This window comes from Mustela lutreola, chromosome 1, assembly GCF_030435805.1.
Source record: "Mustela lutreola isolate mMusLut2 chromosome 1, mMusLut2.pri, whole genome shotgun sequence".
Taxonomy (NCBI): domain Eukaryota; kingdom Metazoa; phylum Chordata; class Mammalia; order Carnivora; family Mustelidae; genus Mustela; species Mustela lutreola.
Window position 1 is genome coordinate 122,657,663 of NC_081290.1, and position 21,695 is coordinate 122,679,357.

The 21,695-nt window shown below is 36.3% G+C and overlaps 1 protein-coding gene across 5 annotated transcripts in view; it reads left to right on the plus strand.

Annotated features, from left to right (window-relative positions):
* WDFY3 (WD repeat and FYVE domain containing 3) overlaps positions 1–21,695 on the plus strand; it is a 278,171-nt gene that overhangs the window by 182,191 nt on the left and 74,285 nt on the right. For 4 of the 5 annotated variants that reach the window (XM_059173438.1, XM_059173447.1, XM_059173453.1 and 1 more), the window contains 9 exons: positions 2,030–2,182; positions 7,340–7,413; positions 7,498–7,659; positions 8,944–9,038; positions 12,666–12,786; positions 13,007–13,224; positions 16,963–17,198; positions 18,374–18,508; positions 21,124–21,303. In XM_059173438.1, coding sequence (XP_059029421.1) covers positions 2,030–2,182; positions 7,340–7,413; positions 7,498–7,659; positions 8,944–9,038; positions 12,666–12,786; positions 13,007–13,224; positions 16,963–17,198; positions 18,374–18,508; positions 21,124–21,303 — 1,374 coding nt within the window. The remainder of the gene's footprint in view (positions 1–2,029; positions 2,183–7,339; positions 7,414–7,497; positions 7,660–8,943; positions 9,039–12,665; positions 12,787–13,006; positions 13,225–16,962; positions 17,199–18,373; positions 18,509–21,123; positions 21,304–21,695) is intronic. The other variant, XM_059173443.1, reaches the window with a different exon arrangement.

Consider the following 21,695-nt stretch of genomic DNA (forward strand, 5'->3'; position numbering starts at 1 on the left):
AGTTTTTAGTAAAAGTGATATATTTCAAGTGAGGTTTTGAATTGTTTATTTTGGCTCAAACTTTTTATCCTATCTCATCAAATCTGCTGGGAAAACTGGACAGCTATATGTAGAAGAATAAAACTCGACCATTCTCTGACACCGTACACAAAGATAAACTCAAAATGGATAAAAGACCTCAACATGAGACAGGAATCCATCAGAATCCTAGAGGAGAACATAGGCAGTAATCTCTTCTATATCGGCCACAGCAACTTCTTTCAAGATATGTCTCCAAAGGCAAAGGAAACAAAAGCGAAAATAAACTTTTGGAACTTCATCAAAATCAAAAGCTTCTGCACAGCAAAGGAAACTGTCAAGAAAACAAAGAGGCAACCCACGGAATGGGAGAAAATATTTGCAAATGACAGTACAGACAAAAAGTTGATATCCAGGATCTAGAAAGAACTCCTCAAACTCAACACACACAAAACAGACAATCATATCAAAAAATGGGCAGAAGATATGAACAGACACTTCTCCAATGAAGACATACAAATGGCTATCAGACATATGAAAAAATGTTCATGATCACTAGCCCTCAGGGAGATTCAAATTAAAACCACATTGAGATATCACCTTACACCAGCTAGAATGGCCAGAATTAGCAAGACAGGAAACAACATGTGTTGGAGTGGATGTGGAGAAAGGGGAACCCTCTTCCACTGTTGGTGGGAATGCAAGTTGGTGCAGCCTCTTTGGAGAACAGTGTGGAGATTCCTCAAGAAATTAAAAATAGAGCTGCCCTCTGTCCCTACAATTGCACTACTGGGTATTTACCCCAAAGATACAGATATAGTGAAAAGAAGGGCCATCTGTACCCCAATGTTTATAGCAGCAATGGCCACTGTCGCCAAACTATGGAAAGAACCAAGATACCCTTCAGCGGACGAATGGATAAGGAAGATGTGGACCATATACACTATGGAGTATTATGCCTCCATCAGAAAGGACGAATACCCAACTTTTGTAGCAACATGGACGGGACTGAAAGAGATTATGCTGAGTGAAATAAATCAAGCAGAGAGAGTCAATTATATGATTTCATGTGTTTGTGGAGCATAACAAATAGCATGGAGGACATGGGGAGTTAGAGAGGAGAAGGGAGTTGGGGGAAACTGGAAAGGGAGGTGAATCATGAGAGACTATGGACTCTGAAAAACAATCTGAGGGGTTTGAAGTGGCGGGGGGTGGGAGGTTGGGGTACCAGGTGGTGGGTATTATAGAGGGCACGGATTGCATGGAGCACTGGGCGTGGTGAAAAAAATAATGAATACTGTTATGCTGAAAATAAATAAAATAAAATAAAATAAAAATTAAAAAAAAAATATCCACAACCTACTAGGTTTAGCCAGAAAGTTATTTGTCAGAAGAGAAACACAAGTACTTGGAGGAAGCTTAAATCTGTTAGTGTAGATGAAGTATAAATGCCTTCTTTTACTATAGCCGGTAGTTCATTGGTAGTGAGTAAATTATTTACTATACTGTTTTCTGTAGATTTATTGACACTGTTTTGCTAAGTGTTTTATTTTGCAAAACTTTCAAAATGATTATTGCGGCATTGCTTACCAAATTTCGTGAAAATACACAAACCCTCTAAATGTCCCAACATTGTAAGAATGACTAATAATTCTGTAACTATTTCAGAGAATATCATTCAACCTTTTAAAATTGTAATTATGAAGACTATGGTGCAAAAGAAAAATCTTTGTAATGTTATGTGGAGAAAAAGTAAAAGAGTATATGCATGTGATGGCAACAAATTAAATACATGTGAATTAAAAGGGTTTATTTACAAGATATTTTAATGATAGAGTGATGGGATTACCCTGCTTTTCAGATTTTCTCTAATGTTTTATTGTCATAATAAAAATTTAGAAATCAGCTTAGAAGTCTCAGGAATTGCTTTGCACAGGGTGTGTGTGTTGTGTGTGGTGTGTGTGTGTGAGATATGATTAATCAATGGGCATGTGGTATTGCTTTTTTTCAGTTGCTGGCGATGCTTCTTAAGAAGAAACGTTCCCTCCTTAACAGCCACATTCTCCATCTAACATTTTCCTTGGTGGGAACTGTTGATAGTGGGCATGAGACCTCCATTATTCCAAATTCAACTGCTTTCCAGGATCTACTTTGTGATTTTGAAGTATGTATATGAACACTGACTGGTAATATACAGTCAATGAATCCATTTCTTATTCTGTATGTTGATAGAGTTAACTATTAAACAGTTTTTATCTCTAGGATGTGTTTAAATTTGCACTTTTACGATGCTCCTATTAATGACATTAGTAAAGTACAAAATATAGGATAATGAGGGCATTTATTTTCTCCAAGGATAGTCTAGTTTACAAGTAGTATAGAAGTGAAATGCTGTAAGGCATTTACCTAACTAAAGCTACTTTGCTGCTTCCTCTGGCTTTGTGAGAGGCAAACCTATTTTAATCAGATAATTCTAATACAAGTTTTTCCTCCAAAAATATGAGCTATTACACCTGAAATTTTGATTAATAGTAGCTGCATAATAAACTATTTTGTGGAAATAATAAGGTATGACTTAATCTCACATATCTCTTTTCCCTTTAACTTTCCATTCACAGTACTGTGCATATTCATATGCATATATATAGCACACACACACACACACAGGGCTTTATATCTGTATATATCTTCCATGTGGGGCTGTAGGCTTCATGTGTGCAGAGACCATGTCTTTGTATCACTACTGCCCACACTGGTGTCTAGTACAAAATGTTTGCTGGCTGTAATCTCTAGGCCACAACTCTTCTTCCTTATAACTACTGTAAGCTCTGTCTTATCACTTATCTTAAATCCCTGAAAAACAGGCTGTGTGCTCTCTTTTCCTGAAGCTGTATTTGAAAGCATATTAGCAGCATGGCCCATACTCAGTCTTCAGTACCCACAGCTCAGAAGTAAATGCTGCAGTATCTCCCACCTTTTTTTTTTTAAGATTTTGTTTATTTGAGAGAGCATGAGCAAGGGAAGGGGGAGAGGGAGCGGAAGAAGCAGGCTCCCCACTGAGCAAGGAACCCATGTAGGACTTGATCCCAGGACCCTGGGATCATGACCTGAGTCAAAGGCAGACGCTCAAAAACCGAGCCACCCAGGCACCCCAGTGTCCCTCTCTTTTTGCAGCTCCTGACTCTATTCCTAGCAGTGTCCTATCTTTTTCACTATTTTCCCCTTAATTTTCTGGCTCTGAAATTTTCATTATTTTTTACATAAAAGTGTCCTATTTCTTTATCTTTTTTTATTGTGCTCTTTCCTTTAGGTTCTTACCCCATCCCACAGCCTCATTCCTACAAAGTTGAGCCCCAAATGTGATCTCTAGCTTGACATCTGAATTCTACACTTAGTGCTGATCTCTTGCTCAACATTTCCGTTTTTATGTCCCAGCAACACCTAAACTCAACATTCTTCCCCAAATTAGTTCTTCCTTCTAACTCTGTTTCTATTAATAACACCACCATTTCCCTAGTCACTGAGGCTTGAAATTGAAAAATTAGTTTTCTTCTTCTTCGATGTTTATAAACACTCTGAAATTAAGTCCTCTAGACTGTACTTCCATGTTTCCTGTAGTTGACCTTCTGGTGTCTACTTTTACAACTTAGCCCAAGCCCTGATCATCTTCTCTTACCAACTAGGATAACTATCACTTCTTTCCCCCTTTCCTCAACTTACCCATAGATCTTTTGACCTCATTCTTTCTAAGGCATAATCATATTATTCAAAACTTCTAGTTTAAACTTCCACAATAAAGTATTCATTTCTTAATCTGATATTCAAAATTGCAATTTTGTATATTACAAATATTGTAAATATTTGTAAATATTTTATTTACAAATGTGCCTGGGTGGCTCAGTTGGTTAAGCATCTGCCTTCGCTTCAGGGTACTGGGATCGAGCCCCATATTGGGCTTCCTGCTCAACTGGGAGCCTGTTTCTCCCTCTCCCTCTGCTGCTCCCTCTGCTTGTCTGTCAAATAAATAAATAAAATCTTTTTTAAAAATTGTAATATACAAACCTCTCATTCTTTAGAAAATACCTATTAAGCGTCTTTGAGCCAGGCATTGTGTTAGGTGCTAATGATGTGAAAGTAAAAGAATCCTTGCCTCAAGGCATTTAATCTGTTAAAAAAGAAGAGCAAATAAATAGACCATTAAAAATTTGTGAAAGCACAGAGCTAAAGGTATGCAGAATTATGGGAGTACTAAGTAGACCTACTTAATCAAGCCTGGCTTTGTTTTCATCTAGAAAATCAGGGTTGATCTTTAGTTTCAAGCATCTGATTAAAATCTAATATGCAAACATCAGAAATTCAGTTGCTGGACACATTTTGGCTTCATTTTATTTCATTTACTTATTTATTTATTTATCAGAGAGAGAGAGAGAGAGCAAGTGAGCACAGGCAGACAGAATGGCAGGCGGAGGCAGAGGGAAAAGCAGGCTCCCGGCCGAGCAAGGAGCCCGATGTGGGACTCGATCCCAGGATGCTGGGATCATGACCTGAGCTGAAGGCAGCCGCTTAACCAACTGAGCCACCCAGGTGCCCCTGACTTCATTTTAAATTACCTTGCTCACTTTATGGTATTATATAGTATCCCTAATTACTATAAACCATAATAGTCCATAAATAATTCAACCTTATTTTTAAAATAGTATTTCACAGATATAAATAAGATAATGGTAATAGAATTACAGGTTTTTTCTTTTTATTGGTTGTTTGAGAATTTATAGTATACATCTATAACAATTCAGTCTGTCTTCAGAATATATTCTACCACTTTACCCATTGTAAAAACCTTGGAAAGATAGCACTGCGATTTTTCCCATCCTGTTCTTCATGCTATTTTTGTCCAACATTTTATTTCTATATGTTTATGATCTCTACAGTACTTTTCTATATTATATTTGCTTAAATAGTAAGTTGTCTTTGAAAGACAATTTAAAAAATTCTTTGATACTTACCCACATATATAACGTGCCGTTTTTATTCCTTTATGTAGATCCAGATTTCCATTTTATCTTATTCTTCTAATCTGAAGAACTTTATGTAACATTTTCATAGTTTCTGTTAGCCTTAAATTCTCCCATCCAAGAAAGTCTTTATTTTTTTCTCTTTTCAAGGGTATTTTTGCATAGAATAGAATTCTAGTTGACTTTTTAAAAATTCTTTTTATGCCTTAAAGATGTCAGTCATTCCATTGTCTTTACTGTGTTTCTTCTGCTTGGGATTTGTTGACTTTTCTAGATCTGTGAGTTTGTCATTTTTATCAAATTAGAAATTTTTTAGCCATTATTTCTATAGCTGTTCTTCCTGGTTCTCTCCCCCAACCTTTCCTGTACTCCAATTACATGTGTCTTAGATTCCTTAGTATTTTCCCACAAGTCACTGGTGCTATTGTTTATTTTCAGTTCTTTTCTCATACTTGATTTTGAGTAGTTTCCACTGTTGTGTCTTCAGATGCACTGACTTATTTTCTGCAGTGTCCAATCTACTGTTAGTCCCATCCTGTGTAATTTTCATTTTAAATATTTTACTTTTCCTCTGTAGAAGTTCATTTTGGATCTCCAGTTACTTTCTATTTCTCCTTCTCATGTTCATATTTTTGGTTATATTATTTAGCATATGGAGCATTTTTTTAAGATTGATTGATTGGTTTTTAGACTGCATAAGTTGGGGGAGAGGAAGAAGGAGAGAATCCTCAAGCTGACTTACTGCTGAGTGTGGAGCCTAATATAGGGCTTGATCCCAGGACCCTGAGACCATGACCTGAGCCAAAATCAGTGGTCTGCCACCTAACTGACTAAGCCACCCAGGCACCCCTGGAGCATTTTTTTTAAAAAGATTTTATTTATTTATTTGACAGAGAGAGAGATCACGTAGACAGAGGGGGAGGAGGAAGCAGCCTCCCTGCTGAGCAGAGAGCCCCATGCAGGGCTCCTTCCCAGGACCCCGAGATCATGACCTGGGCTGAAGGCAGAGGTTTAACCCACTGAGCCACCCAGGTGCCCCTGGAGCATATTTTTAATAGAGATTTGAAAGTCCTCATAATTCTATCATTTTCTGTCACTTCTGAACTGCATATAATAATTGATTTTTCACCTTCTTATGGATCATATTTTTCTTTTTCTTTGCAGGTTTGGTAATTTTTGATCGTATGCTAAATTTTACATTGTTAAGTGCTAGATTTTGTCATATTCTTTTACAAAAGTATCGAACTTTGCTCTGTTATTATAGTTATCTTTTTGAGGCACACTTTTAAGATTTGTTAGGGTGGACCTAGAGTAACCTTTAGTCTAGCACAAATTTAGCCCCACTACTTAGATATTTCACTTTTAGGGCCTCTGCCTAACTCCCCAGGTATTAAGAAATCTACGTGCTCTTTGGTGGGCGTGCAAACTAGTCAGAAGATAGTTGGTATGTTACAAAAATTATTTGGTGTACTCTTCTGCAGTGATTGATTCCAATTTTGGAACTCACATGAAATTCTAGTCACTCAGTCTTTGTCCTCAGGAAGCAGCATTCTTTATTCATTCTATTTCATATGCTCTGTTCAGTATTCAGTAATGATATTCAGTTCTTGATTTCCAAATAAGTTTTCTATACATTTTCCCTTTCCAGTTGTTTACTCTAGGAGGGTAATTTCCATAACAATATTTTTTAATAAACAGAACCAGAAGTCTTATATATAAGCAATTTTTTAGGGCTTCACCCTATGTTCTATTCAGTTAATTATATAGTGTTGGGGTTAATGTAGAGCATGAAATCAGTCATAATACCTGGCTTGGTAAAATGTGACACAGAGGCTGCTGGGGCTGAGGGAAGGTTTCAGAGAAGGGCATAGGCCTGTGGAATGCCCTGGCCTGTGTGACTACTCTGACATTGGAATGCCATGGAGAGTTGCCTTCCCCGAAGCTTTCTTTTAGTTCATTTAATCCCATGTTACTAATTCTTGTTTAATTTGAATGCAGCTTTAGTTAGTTCTGGAAGTTTTACCCATTTTAGTTTTTTAGGATTTTAAAGATATCAAAAACCTGTATTTCTCTTCAGTCCTTTATATGAACTTCCTTGAAGATAAATCTCATTCTTTAAGAGAATAAAAACAATTTTAAATGATGAAAACCCAGAAATAGACATTGTTAATGATCTGAGAATTCTTTATGATGCCAGTGATAATATAGGTGAAATAAGTTCTGTGTGCTATATTTATGTTTGTTGGATAGTCATTTGGGGTATCTTTTAACCCTAAACATACCACTGTTCTTTATTTTTATTGTAGGTTTGGCTCCATGCACCATATGAACTTCATCTTTCCTTATTTGAACATTTCATTGAACTGCTCACTGAGTCCAGGTATTAGTTAATATCAATGTAGTTAATTGTTTAATTATAGAAGAGATGATAGCATGGCCTTTATAAACTCTTCTCTTTTTACAGTGAAGCTTCAAAGAATGCCAAATTAATGAGGGAATTCCAGCTAATCCCCAAATTGCTACTGACTCTTCGAGATATGTCTTTATCCCAACCTACCATTGCTGCTATTAGTAATGTGCTGAGCTTCTTACTACAAGGTTTTCCCAACAGCAATGATCTGCTCAGGTAGCGAACACTACTGTTGTCAGTCTGTTTATTGACTAAAAGTACCAATGAGATGAAAGTGCGTGAGACAAATGTAACTGATTCTTATGCCTGTGTAATACCTGTAATGTTAATATTCAGAATATTTATTTCTAAGGCACAAAAATATGCATGTCTCAGGGTCTTGTCTTTATACAGCAAAACCAGTTGTTGCTACTGGTGAATAAGAGAATATGTAGGACTGAGCCCAACAAGATTTTTGCCTTAGACATAAAAGTGTTCAGTATAGGAATTCTTGGTTCATCTTCCCCAAGCCCTGCTACTTCTGAAGTGTATGTACCCAAGTATGCATGTGCACACATACACATACCCCTATTGTGGGCATACCATCTCTTTTGTGTATTTATTCTAGATCATCCAAACAGATGGTGATGTTTTATTTTTGTATATTATTTTGCTGCTAATGAGAAATGGCTGAAGGCATAGTTGTGGATGGTCTGTAGAATAATTTTAATATCAACATAGTAATTCCCATTTTAACTGAAAATGGAAGGAGAACGCTCCTTAACCAAAGTATTTTTTCCAAGTAGAGAATTGGTTAAACTCAGTTTGACCACTTTTCATGTCATTTCCCAGATATCCAGGTGAAGTCACTCCTATTGATTAGAATATTCCCACTAGACTAATCTCTAATCTGTGTAGCATGTAAATCAGTTTTTATTCACTGACCCCAAAGATATTTTTGTAACATGGCAACAGATTTAAAACTGGAGTTTAAAAATTCTTGTTATTTGACAATTTTGTTTGTATCTTATTCTGGAAATAAAATGATCACTTTCCTAAAATTACCACTGAAACCTATCTAATTTTTGGTTTTATCTACTTTATCAATTAAGAAACTAAAACCCAGAGAGGTTAAGCTACTTGCCTCAGGTAATAAGATTAAAAACAGATAGAGCCAAAACTTAAGTTCTTCATTACTAGGCTACAATGGATCCGTACAGAAAAATGTTAGGATATTTTGATTTGGATCATACTGTTTGGTTCTTAAAAATACATTAAAGGACTCATATTTTTGAAGAAATATTTTGCCCTATGTTTTAAAAGATTGTAACATATAACATTAATTGCAATGATCCTAGGGGATGTAAAACAAATACACTCATCTAAAAGTGTGTAAAAAATTAGTTAAAACAGGAAGTAGTATTTTTTCCATTTCTTTGTGTTTTGTTTCTTTTTATTTTTGTTTGTTTGTTTTGGGGAAAGAGAAACCTAAAATCCGTAACTTTTTTCTTGTATTTAAAGGTTTGGCCAGTTTATTTCTTCTACTTTACCAACGTTTGCAGTTTGTGAGAAATTTGTAGTTATGGAAATAAACAATGAAGAGAAGCTTGATACTGGTAAGTCAAGTCTGGAACTTGGAAACTAATTTCTATGCCCTGTTTTCTGGCACAGTTTAGAATTATATGTGATTTTATTATATTACTTTTCATGGTCTTTCATATGTGTATTTGTCATAAGTCAAGCCTGTAAAGTATATAGAAATACAGAATTACCTATCTAATTTAATAGGTTATTAATAGTACTTAAAAAACTAAAATCTTTCCTGGAGGTGGGTAGAGATGGGTGAAGTAAGGGGGATTAAGGTAGACTTACCTTCATGAGCACTGAGAACGTGTGTGGAATTGTTGAATCATTGTACACCTGAAACCAATAAAATACTGGATGTTAATTTTATATAAATTTGGAAACAAAAAGCTTCTTAAAACAGTAAAAATCGAGAAGTCACAGGGATGAAAGGTACAGTGTAGGGAATATAGTTAGTGGTTATAATAGTGGATATAGTAACAGATGTAACTACATGTGTGGTTGAACATAGCATAACATGTAGTTGTAAAATCACTGTGTAAAAAAATTAAAAATGGGAAAACATTACGTTTTTTCTATCATACAGGATTCATAGCAGGTTTCCTTTAAAGTAACAAACTATTCTGTGTGATTTTTGAACATCGATTAATTTTTTAAAATACATCTCTTCAGAAACAGTTGCTATTATGAATTATATAACTTACTTTCATTTTCTTGTTAAATATTTAGTGGTCATTTAGAGAAAAAGCATTTCACTAGAATCATTTTATGTAAGTATAAAATAAAAATAGTTTCGCAATTTGTGGGATACTGGGCCCATGACAACCCCTTTTTTTTTTTTTATAAAGTTTATTTGTTTGAGAGAGAGAAAGAGAGAGAGACCATGAGCAGGGGATGGAGGAGAGTGGGAGGGCAAGAGAGACTCTCAAGTGGGCTCCCGGCCGAGAGTGCAGCCTGATGACATGGGGCTCAGTCCCCAGGCACTGAGCTCAGGTCTGAGACAAAATCAAAAGTCGACTCAACTGAATTTTTTTCCCCAACCTTTCTCGTTTGCTACATATTTTCCCCCCTCTTCTATATTTTTCCTTTTTTATGTTCTAAGGTAGGGGGTTTGTTTGGAAAGCATTGAAAGAACCCTTTAGATTGACTTGTAATTAAATTCACAATATCTTATATTTGCAAGCATTATTTCCATTATTATCCTGTTACTTTATTCCAAAATGATATCATATAAATGACTTCGTTTAGACCACTGTCCACCTGGACAAGTGAAAAATAATACTGTTGAGTCAGTGCCGCACAGAGGTATTCTCCTTGCTAGCTATCCCATCTGGAGCACAGCCTCTCTCTGGTGTTTCATGAATAAGAAGAGTAAGTGTTGTACTCATGTTTTTCGAAAGAGAACCTAAGATTTGGGAGCCTCGGTGAATTCCTGCAGATTATAGCAGAACATAAGGCTGCTGCTGACCACTCACTTACATGAGCCTGCTCATTTGTAACAATGTTGGTATTTCTTCAGTAAAGCAAATTAGCAGTGGACAGATAGCATGAAGATAAAAATGGATAACACTTACTGAGCACTTAGTATCTGACATGCACTGTTTAAGTGCTTCTTATATTCTTGTAGAAATCCTGTGAGATAGGTATTATTGCTATCCTAGTTTTACAAGGGAAGAAACTAAGACCTAGAAAGGTAAAGTAAAATAAATTTACCTGAGATCATGCTACTTGCATTTGAACGCAGGTAATCCAAAACAACATTATAAGCTTTTTAACCACTGTGTTGTAACCACTGTTTTAAATGCATATGGTAGATGCAAGGATTATTTCTTAGTTCTGAATTAATTCATATAAGCCAAGTAAGTATTATCGAAAGTGCTTTAAAAATCTTCAGAAATATGTAATGTTTATTTCAAGTATAAAGAAGACATAGAGAAAAATATTTCTCTAGTCTCCATATTTCTTGCTGGCTGTTGAATTCAGTGAGCACAACTAGTATAAAATTTTCTTTGAGGGGCACCTGAGTGGCTCAGCGGTTAAGCCTCTGCCTTCAGCTCAGGTCATGGTCTCAGGGTCCTAGGATCGAGCTCCGCATCAGGCTTTCTGCTCATTGGGGAGCCTGCTTCCCCCTCTCTCTCTGCCTGCCTCTCTGCCTGCTTGTGATCTCTCTCTGCCAAATAAATAAATATTTTTAAAAAAATTTTCTTTGAGATGAGTACAGTAGTGGAGATGTGTAAATTGCTAAGTTTTCTGTTATCTACCAAGATATAACAGAAGTTATCTGTTAATTACCAAGTTAATTAGACTAGTATTCTCATCACTTCATTGCCATTTGAAATAAGTCAGAAGTTCATTCCTCGTCTTGTTAGTGTAGGATATTTGCTATTTATTTGATACGGACTGAAGACTGTATTTACTATTTACTATGATGTTCTAAAAAATTCAAGCCATAGTTTTGTTTTGATTTTTAAGTTGTTTATACAGCATTCAGGATATACCTACAAAAAAGAAAATGACTTGAATAATAATGCTGAACAACAATATAATAATCAGCGCAAAATAAAATAGCATAAAAGAGTAGTGCAGTGTGGAAGAAAGCATCAGTCTGGGGGGAAGAAGTTAAGCTGGAAATTCAGAGTTTACTGTTTTACATTATATTTGAAAATTACGGGAAGCAAAACTGACAGAAAACTAGATATTAGTCTAAGGAGAATTTTTTGTTTCTGTGGGGATCGCCATTTTACTAAAAAAAAAATTGAAAAGGAAATAATTGAAAGGAAGTAATCTTCATCTCAATTTAGGTTGTATGTGTTTTAATAAAACAATTTATAAAATACCAGTCTTACCTCTTAGAAGAGAAGAGAATCCTGAGCTCCTCTTGATAACCTTGAAGCACCCTTCCCAATAATTAAGGCACAAAATTAGCTATTTAAAAGACAGTGTTTAAAGATAAAAAGAATCCCTTGCCCAAACAAGTAAAAGCAAATGACCATAGTTAAGTCAAAGTTTAGCCTGAGTTTCAATTCTAGGAAGGCATTCAAAGGAAGGCATGGGGATTGTGACTCACCAAGACTTCGCCCATCAAGTCAGGCCTTGGCCTCAACCACTGGCCCATAGATACCCAGTCCTGTGTGCTTCCAGCACTGTTCATTGAGAACCATAAGCTTTCTGTTTTCCTCCCTTTTCCAATTTCTCTGTGCGTTTGTGTGCCTTTATCTTTTATGCTATTTAATTCTAAGTCTCCTTTATATATTACATTTATTGAATATTCTGTGCTTCCTATTTTTTTCATTTTTAAATCTGGTAAATTTAACTATATCCTTCAAAATGAAACTAGAAGTTAAGGATTTGGATTGTTATTTTTATCCATGTGACTACTTTGACACTATTGGTGGGGGGGTGGTTAAATATTATATAAAAAAGAGTTTACAACCTTTTATTACTTGTTTAGACAATGTCAAATATAAATGAATAATTTTCAGTATTCTAAAGAGAAGTAAATGAATGGACCCTTTTGCTTGTCCACTTCAGTGGAAAGTACTCCTGGAGAATATGTTTTCTAAAAGATGTATTTTTTAGTGAGATTTCCTAGGACTATGTTGTATATTTTACACTGGCTTATCTACTAAGGCGATTTAATGTATATATTTTCATTGTAGGAACTGAAGAAGAGTTTGGAGGTCTTGTATCTGCTAATCTTATACTTTTGAGGAATAGACTTCTAGATATCTTGCTAAAACTAGTTTACACATCTAAAGAAAAGACAAGCATTAATTTGCAGTAAGTAAAATTTTCTTAGAATTGATGGTATAGATGCTATTACTAGTTAATTCATAGTAGAGAAAAAAGAACTGCTATTGACTTTTAATAGATTTTTTGAATCCTGCAATTTATAATACCTTGAGAACAAAACTATTCTTACTTTTTAAAAAATTTTGAGTCCTAACCCTTGAAATTAATATTCTGTTTTTTCCTTTTTAATTCATCTGCCTTTAAATAGAGCTTGTGAAGAACTGGTCAGGACACTGGGTTTTGACTGGATTATGATGTTTATGGAAGAACACTTGCATTCCACCACAGTTACGGCAGCCATGAGGATTCTTGTTGTGCTACTGAGTAATCAGTCTATCCTCATCAAGTTTAAGGAAGGACTCAGCGGTGGAGGGTGGCTGGAACAGACAGATTCTGTCTTAACTAATAAGATCGGAACTGTATTAGGTATGGGACTTAACATCAGCTGCTTTAAAATAAGCTCTCTTGTACTCTTATCTTTTGTTTTGTTTTTAACTCTTATCAAAGCTTATACTCTTAAATTTATCTGACAATCATTAAGAATCATGATTTTTTTTTTAAGATTTTATTTATTTGAGAGAGAGAGAACAAGTGAGAGAGGGAGAGAAAGAAGCATAAGCAGCCTCTGACTGAGCAAAGAGCCCAACGTGGGGCTCCATCCCAGGACCCCGAGATCATGACTTGACCTGAAGTCAGATGCTTAACTGACTGAGCCATCCAGATGCCCCAGAATAATGAATTTTAATGAATGAACAAATGAATAAAAAGCTTAGTTTCAAATTTGGCTTTTTAAATTACAAAGCAAATGGAAGGCAGACACAGGATATTAGAGATGTGGAAACTAAGGGAATTCCTTACAGTCCTTTTGTTTTGTAGTTCCCTTTTTGATCTATAAGTAGGTAGTTAGCAAATTATCAAAACTAAATTAATAGTAATCAGTATTTTTCATGCTATATCTGTGCCAGTTACTAGATATTTTCATTTTCAACCATTAACTTATTTTCACAATAGTCCATGAGATATAAATAACTATCATACTCATTTTAGAGATGAGAAAACCGAGACATAGGGATGAAGTCACTTGTCAGCTAGGAAGTGTCAAAAATTGAATCCAGGTTGATTAGATCTAAAGCCCTGCTTTTAACAGTTACATTGTATTGCTTCTCAAATATTTAAGCTTGAAGTTTTAGCCAAAATTCCCTATTGTCTGCTTGCTGGTTCTATGCAGTTTTCAACATGGAACTGAGCATTTAAGTAGTACTAGAAAATTACAGTTTCCTATGTTAAAGAGTCACTTGAACTGCTGTATTTCTGTTCATATTAATGATCTTATTTTGGAGCTATATATATTTAAAATAATGTTTTTATTGAAAATTCTAGGCATCCAATTCTTACTGTTTTTAAATCAAGCATTTAAAAAAAATTTGTCTTTATAATACGTCTTAAAATCATATGTAATTGTATTCTAGAAGAAGCATCAAGAATACATGTTTACCCTTGTCAATTAGGGACCCAAATTGAATATGCAATTTATCTCTTTAAAAAAAAACTGCGAAAGCATTAATACCTAGGTGCTACTTGCACTGCTTTCTCAAATACCAAAGAAAATGATAGGAAGACAGTGTTTACAAAGATTCTTTTATTGTTATTTCATATTGGAAAATGAAGAAACTTTGTACTGAAAGGAATTCACTGTGAAATGATTTCTCAAGAAAATTGTTGGCTTTAAAATACGTATTCTAAAGTATCATTATATATACTTTTATGATCCAAAAAAAATCACTATTTTGCATCAACCCTAGAAGAGGGATATAGCCTACAAATGTTACTACTATGATCAGTTTGGTAGCAAGAGATTTCACTTATTGACCTTAATGGTAGCCGCTAGGAGAGTGAGCCGGGAATGTGAGTACTGCTGAGTGTAAGAGTTCTGAGTGCCAGGTGACAGCCCAGATTCTCATCGAACATCAAAACCACAGTGGTGGGAACACCTAACTAAGACTCCTATAGCAGTGTGACTTGCCAAAGTCTTTTAACATGTGTCGTCTCATTTGGGCTTCATGATTCTGGAGACAGGTATATATTTTATAGATGTAAGTTATACTTTATAAACAGTAAACCTATTAATTTCTCTAATTAGGAAAGTAAGACTGTTAAATGGATAAGGTTTCTGAACTCAACAGTAATAGAGTCTAAGTAACTGTCTTCTCAGTGTCAATCCCCTTTTCTTTTGTCTGTCCTGTATCACTTCAGTAACATCAGCAAAGGGAGCTTTTCCAATTCTAATCTTAGAATTTACTTGTCCTTCATTGTTACCTGCTTAGAAATTACATATGCTGCTCTCATTCTAAAAGAGGAATCTAAGAATTTAAGTTTAATTTAAATTTGATTCAGTTTAATTTCCCCTAAGTACCTATATGATAACATACATATGTGCGTTTGTATACATACATATATGTATCTCATATAATTTGATTCTGTTTCTCTTTGATGTGATGAACAACCTAATGTCTTTGAGTGTTTTATTCACATTTATTAGTTTTTGTCAAATTTTTCTTTATATCTTATATGTAGCTGTTACTTGAATCTAAATTAAGGCTTAATTGTTAGTAACATACTAAGTATTCTTAAGATTAATCATAGGGAAAAATAGAGTGTAAGAATTTAGAAAGGAAAATAAATGCATGTACTGGTTTTCATTTAGGATGTGGAATTTATTCAAAATTTATTTTCCTGTTTAATGTATAAATTACTACTTTATGTCCTTTGACTTCTTAAAGCTCAAGACTTTTTTATACTGATAACTTCACTTAGAATTCACTATAAGCAAAAATCATCAGTGTCCTAATGCAGCCAGTCTTTCAGAAATGTGGCAGTGTCATTAGGAAGGCCAAGGGGGACAGTCCAACTTTATAAACTCTGATACAGAGACATCAGGCCCAAGTCCCAGTGCCACTGCTCTTCAACTCGTCGATTGAACAAATTGCCCATTTTCCATGTTATGAAAAGGATCATAGCAATTTCTGACTCACATGTTCATTGTGTTTGAGAAATGAGATAATCTATGAAAGAGGCTGGTAAATTGCTATATAATTTTTTAATTAGAACATACTTGAGAAGATTAATTCACATCATGCTAAGCAGTTGGTTAGGATGAAATCATTACAAAGCTAGCTAGACACAAATTTCTGTTTTATTATTTTAAATAGTAGCAAGTATGTGCTCACTTCATCCTAGAAAAAAACAAATAGGAAGAAAAAAATGAATATTCATTTGAAATAAAAATTGCCTCAGAGTAAAAAATCAACCCTTCTTCTCTTGGTTGCTGTTCATACAAGTTTTACATTGAAACTCTGGCCAACATTTTATTCTGTGCTGAGTGCTGCACTAGGTTTGGGGAGGCGAAAGAACTGAATGTTCGAGTTGTATCCTGATAAGTTATATAATGGAGGGAGCAGGAGTGATGGAAAGGCTGATGCTACATAAGCCACATCAGTCCCCCTGACCATCTCCTAGTCAGACTATGTTTCTAGGAAGAAGCCTGCCTGTTTGAATAGTCCCAGTCACAGCAGGCTCCCATTTGCTGTCCCAGCACTGGGCAGCTTCCTAACAGAACTACAGATCATGTTGTGAAGAAAGATTGTGCTTATTTATTTTGTCTTGTCTCAAAACTTGTAGATAATTTACAGTTAACTAGGTTAACAGGATCCAGACAAATGACATATATTAACTAAATATAGTTAATTACATTTATCCACTAAATATGACAGCAGTTTTAGTTTTTTAAGGTATATTGTGGTAGCATCCTACCTTTTGGCTATGTTTTGAATTTTACTTTATTCTTAGGGAAAATTTGAGCTCATTTGAGCTCAAATGTGTAAAATTTATCTTTGAATGTGTAAAATATATCTTACCTCTTGTATCTGATTGTCTCAGGTATTTTTCAAGACCTGTATTCTAAGAGACAGGCTTGCTGAAATCAGAGATAGTAAGAGACCTTTTACCTGGAAGATTAATTCAACAATGGAATAGTTCATTGCGTATATTAATGTGGATGTTCTGGGGAGAAATGTCACATATACTGAATTACTCCTTTCTTTGTTAATACAGCATGGCAATCTATTACTCATTTTGTACTTACTGTTACATTTCCTCTCCTCTTAGGATTCAATGTGGGCAGGAGTGCTGGCGGGAGATCGACGGTCAGGGAGATTAACCGGGATGCTTGTCATTTTCCTGGTTTCCCAGTTCTTCAGTCATTCCTTCCTAAACACACTAATGTCCCTGCTCTCTATTTTCTCCTCATGGCATTGTTTCTGCAGCAGCCAGTTAGTGAGCTGCCTGAGAACCTGCAGGTCAGTGTGCCTGTCATCAGCAGCCGATGTAAGCAGGGTTGCCAGGTAGGAATTATCTAGTAAGGCGTAAGTGTAATTCTGTGTGCCAGAAAATCACCGTGTGGTGATGGGTTACTCACAGTAAAACCAAAGGGATTCCATCCTTCCTCACATTTAGAGTTTGATTTGGGAAGAAAAATCTGAAGATACTATAGGAAACTTTCATGAAAAGAAGTCCTTTGTCTTTTGTTTTGTTTTGTTTTGTTTGATTACTCTGTATGATTCTGTATACATAAAGAGTTTGGATGGTTTTGAATGGTGATTTGAAGAATTTGAGTTACATGATTTTATCTAGAAGTATAATGTCATTTCTGTAGAACTGAAAATAAAGAGATTGGTGTGTATACCATGAATTAATTGGGAAGGATTCTTAGTGCAAGTTCTGATTACAAAAATGTCTTTGATTTCTTGATGATAGATAACATCCACTTTAGGAAAAAATACTAAGGCTTTATTGTGGATAGCTGTATAGAGCTTATGTTTGTGGCACTGTGAGGAGTTAGGAATTCAGATTTGACTCAACTATTAGTATCATAATGCCAAATGCTAATTCAAATCAGTTCTAGTAATTGACAGAAACTTTTACATGAAAACAGAGTCTGTACCCTTACATTAAGTCAGGCTTCAGATTCAGGCTTAACAGTTTGGTTATGTAATTTTTCAAAATAAGCATGACACCATAGTCATAAAGTGTTATATAAAACTGCTATGAATAAGTCTCCTAAACTGATTTTTATTTCATTAGATATTATCTGTATATAACCTTAAAGTGAATAAGAATATTGCCAAGGTTGGGGGGGGTGAGTCCCACATGCTTTTTTAAAAAGATCCTGCTTAATTAAAATCATAGTTCTGAAATGTTATCTCCTGGCTAATTAGCATGTATTTTCTTTTTGTTAGTTTTCATAGAGAAAAAAAAAGTAGAAAACCTTGATTTTTGCATAAGTACCTAAGACAGGATGATATATAGTATTCTCATTTTTTTACAAATGTGAAAATTTACAAATTTTCAGAATTTAGGAGGGAGGCATACTAGGTCTCTGTTTCTCCATCATGGATCATTTTGGAAAAAAAAAAAACCTCATTAGTGTCCAAGACGTTTTCAGAATATTAGAACTTGTGAGGCTCTCTCGCTGAAACAAACTGACGGCGGCTAATCTTCTTCACTCTGATCTCTGCAGTTTGATCTAGACTCCATTTGGACGTTTATCTTCGGAGTTCCCGCCTCCAGTGGCACTCTGGTGTCTTCCATCCATAACGTGTGCACAGAAGCCGCTTTCTTGCTGCTGGGGATGCTGCGCAGCATGCTGAATTCAGTAAGTCTGTGGAGACGCCCCAGCCTGCTGGCGCCACCTCGGGTCTGTAGTGTGCGCTTAAAGACAGGGCTCCTTACGTAACGTGACTGTTCACTAAATGCGCAATCTCCGGAAGCTCAGCCTGTCTTTTTGCTCTCTGCTGTAAGGATGGACCAAGCAGCTGATGAGACCATGGACTCTGGAGCCCTGCTCGGGTCCAGATCCCTTTCTGGTGCTTGAGACATCCTAGCCTCTGTGTGCCTCAGTTTCCTCATGTATGATCATAGCTGGTGGCGGAGAACTGATCTCTTAGGGTTGTTGTGAGGATTTAATGGGGAGTTGGCATCTACATAAAGCACTTAAAAGAGTGCCTGGTATGTAGTAAGTGATTCATAAGTGTTAACTGATATTACTGGTGTTATGAAATGTACATTACAAAAAACTGTATATTACAAGGTATACGTGTATATAACATATTATAGTCTATGTTATTGCAATATGTTATTTGAACTTTGAAAATCACTTCCATTTAAAGGTGAAAAACGTATTTGTTTTTACTATTTTAATTATTTCTAACTTAGATATGAAGAATTGAAAGACTAAGTGGCAAAGTGTATGTTTCTATCTATCCTACAGGGATACTGTGAATAGTAACTTAATATGCTTACACAATTTAAGATCACATTGTAAGAGGAATTACTAACTACACTAGATTACAAGTACTGACAAACCTAATTTGGCCACAACTATTCCTATGTCATCTTAGGAAAGAACATTACTATTGTATTCATTTAGAATGCTTTGGAATCCTTGTTTTGGCCCCTTGTCATAAACAAACATAAAAATATAAGTTAAAAAAACTTGGTCTCTGGGCAAGTATCAGATCGGTGTTGTTCACATATATTCTTTTTTCCTTTTCCTTTTTTTTTTTTAAGATTTATTTATTTTAGAGAGGGAGTGGCAAGGGGAGGGGAGGGAGAGGAGCAGAGGGAGGAAGACAGAGCATGCCAACTCCCTAATGAGCACAGAACCCAAAGGCAGTGGCAGACTCCATGGCAGAACTTGTGACCTGAGCTGAAACCAAGAGTCAGACACTTAATGAACTGAGCCACCCAGGAACCCCACTTTTTCCTTTTTTATCATCATCGTTGTTGTTGTATTGCTCTTATGGAAAAACACACTCCTGTGTGTCTCCTCTACTCCCAATATTCTGCTGTAACACTGCTTCACTTCTGACACTTCTGGTCACCAAATACATGAGGGGTTTTGCCACACTAGCTGGATGTCCCACAGCTCAATTCAGTTCTGATACTATCTACCTGGAGACAGCGTTGGTTCCACGATTGCCCCCTCCCCAGCACACCAGATGCCAATCACAAGTCCACATTTTCACTTGTGCTTCTGACTGCCAGCTATAAATTGGAGGTTCCTACAACTCGAGAAAGCATTTTACATTCCTAGATTACCAGTTTATTATAAATGGCTGTGACTCAGCAATAGCCAGTTGGAAGACATGCAGAGGGTGGGGCACAGAGCTTCCACACTGTCCACCTGCCATTTTCCCAGCACCTCTGTGTGCTCACCAACCCTGCAGCTACCGAGACCCTGTCCTAAAGGCTTTTTATGCAGGCTTCATTACATAGACATGATCTAATCACTGGCCATTGGTGATTGAATGCAATCTCCAGCCTCTCTCCAGCCCCTAGAAGTTAGGGGGTGCATAGCTGTATTTTTTAAAAATATTTTAAAAAAATATTTTATTTATTATTTGAGAGAAAGAGAGTACATAGAGGAAAGGAAGATGGAGAAGCAGACTCCCCGCTGAGCAGGGAGCCCAATATGGGGCTCAATCCCAGGACCCTGGGATCGCTATCTGAGCTGAGGGCAGACACTTTAACCGACTGGGCCCACCCAGGCACCCAGGGGTGCAGAGTGTTAATGCTGGCAGTTCCAACCCCCTGATGATGTGGTTGATCCCCCTAGCAAGCCTCCATCTTTCGGGGCTTTCCAAAAGTCTTAGCATTAGCGTGAACTCAGCTGTGGTTGAAAGGCCTTTGTTATGATTAAGGGAAGACACCCTTTATGGCTCTTCTTGCTTAGGAAATTCTGAGGGTTTTAGTAGCTCTGTACCAAGAATGGGATGGGACAAAGACCAAGTATGTATTTCTTATTATAGATCATAATATCGCAGTTGCATGTGGTTGAAAGCATTGTTCTTCTTATTTTACATATGACAGTGTGAGGTTCGGAAAGGTGGAGTAACTTCCCCATCTTTTCTGTTACTCATAACTGTCCCATGATGAAGGATGGGACAGCTTTGTGGATAATACAGCCACTATTGGCAGCAACTGTACTCATGTTCGTAATGATAAATAATCAAAATCACTGACTCAAGTTCCTGAGCTGTGAAAACATCAGTGAACAGACAAACATCCTGTCAGTTTCTAGGAGTATTGTTTTTGTGATAGCCTATTTCTAGATTTGTTTCTGTATATTTGCTTGTGTGTGTGGTTCCTAAGTGTTCTGAACCATCGACATATCCAGTTTAGGAAAGTAGTGAGTAATGGGTTTTTAAAGCAATTTTTAGCAGTGTCAATTTTTCTGACAAATTATTTCTTTTCTTGTCCTCATGACAGCCTTGGCAATCAGAAGAGGAGGGATCCTGGCTCCGGGAATATCCCGTGACCCTGATGCAGTTCTTTAGATACTTATATCACAACGTTCCCGACCTGGCTTCCATGTGGATGAGCCCTGACTTCCTGTGTGCATTAGCAGCCACCGTCTTCCCCTTCAACATTCGCCCATACTCAGAGATGGTAGGAAGGGGGCGGGGAGTGGGGGAGCTGTCAAACTGGAATTAATCTGTCCTGGTGGTTTGCAGGATTTCCTTCCAGTCTTTTAAGCTTCTGACCAAGTTACAGCCTCACCTCTCCCATTATTCTCTGGTGTCTCCTCCTTACACTCTCCTCTGCTTTCCCCTAAAATAGCAGTGAATCCTGCTTCCTGTTTAATTTACCGTCCTCTTGGAAGTCCCTGGTTAATCACTCCCCTCTCCAAGTCACTGTGGACCCATTTCTTGCTTTATGTGCTCATACATGTTGTTGTGAAATGTCGTATCCAGGTTACAAAACTCTGGTCAGACCGAAATTTGTCTCCACTTTATTAATCTCAGGAATTAGGCATCTCCTGGACTTAGTCTTTACAAATT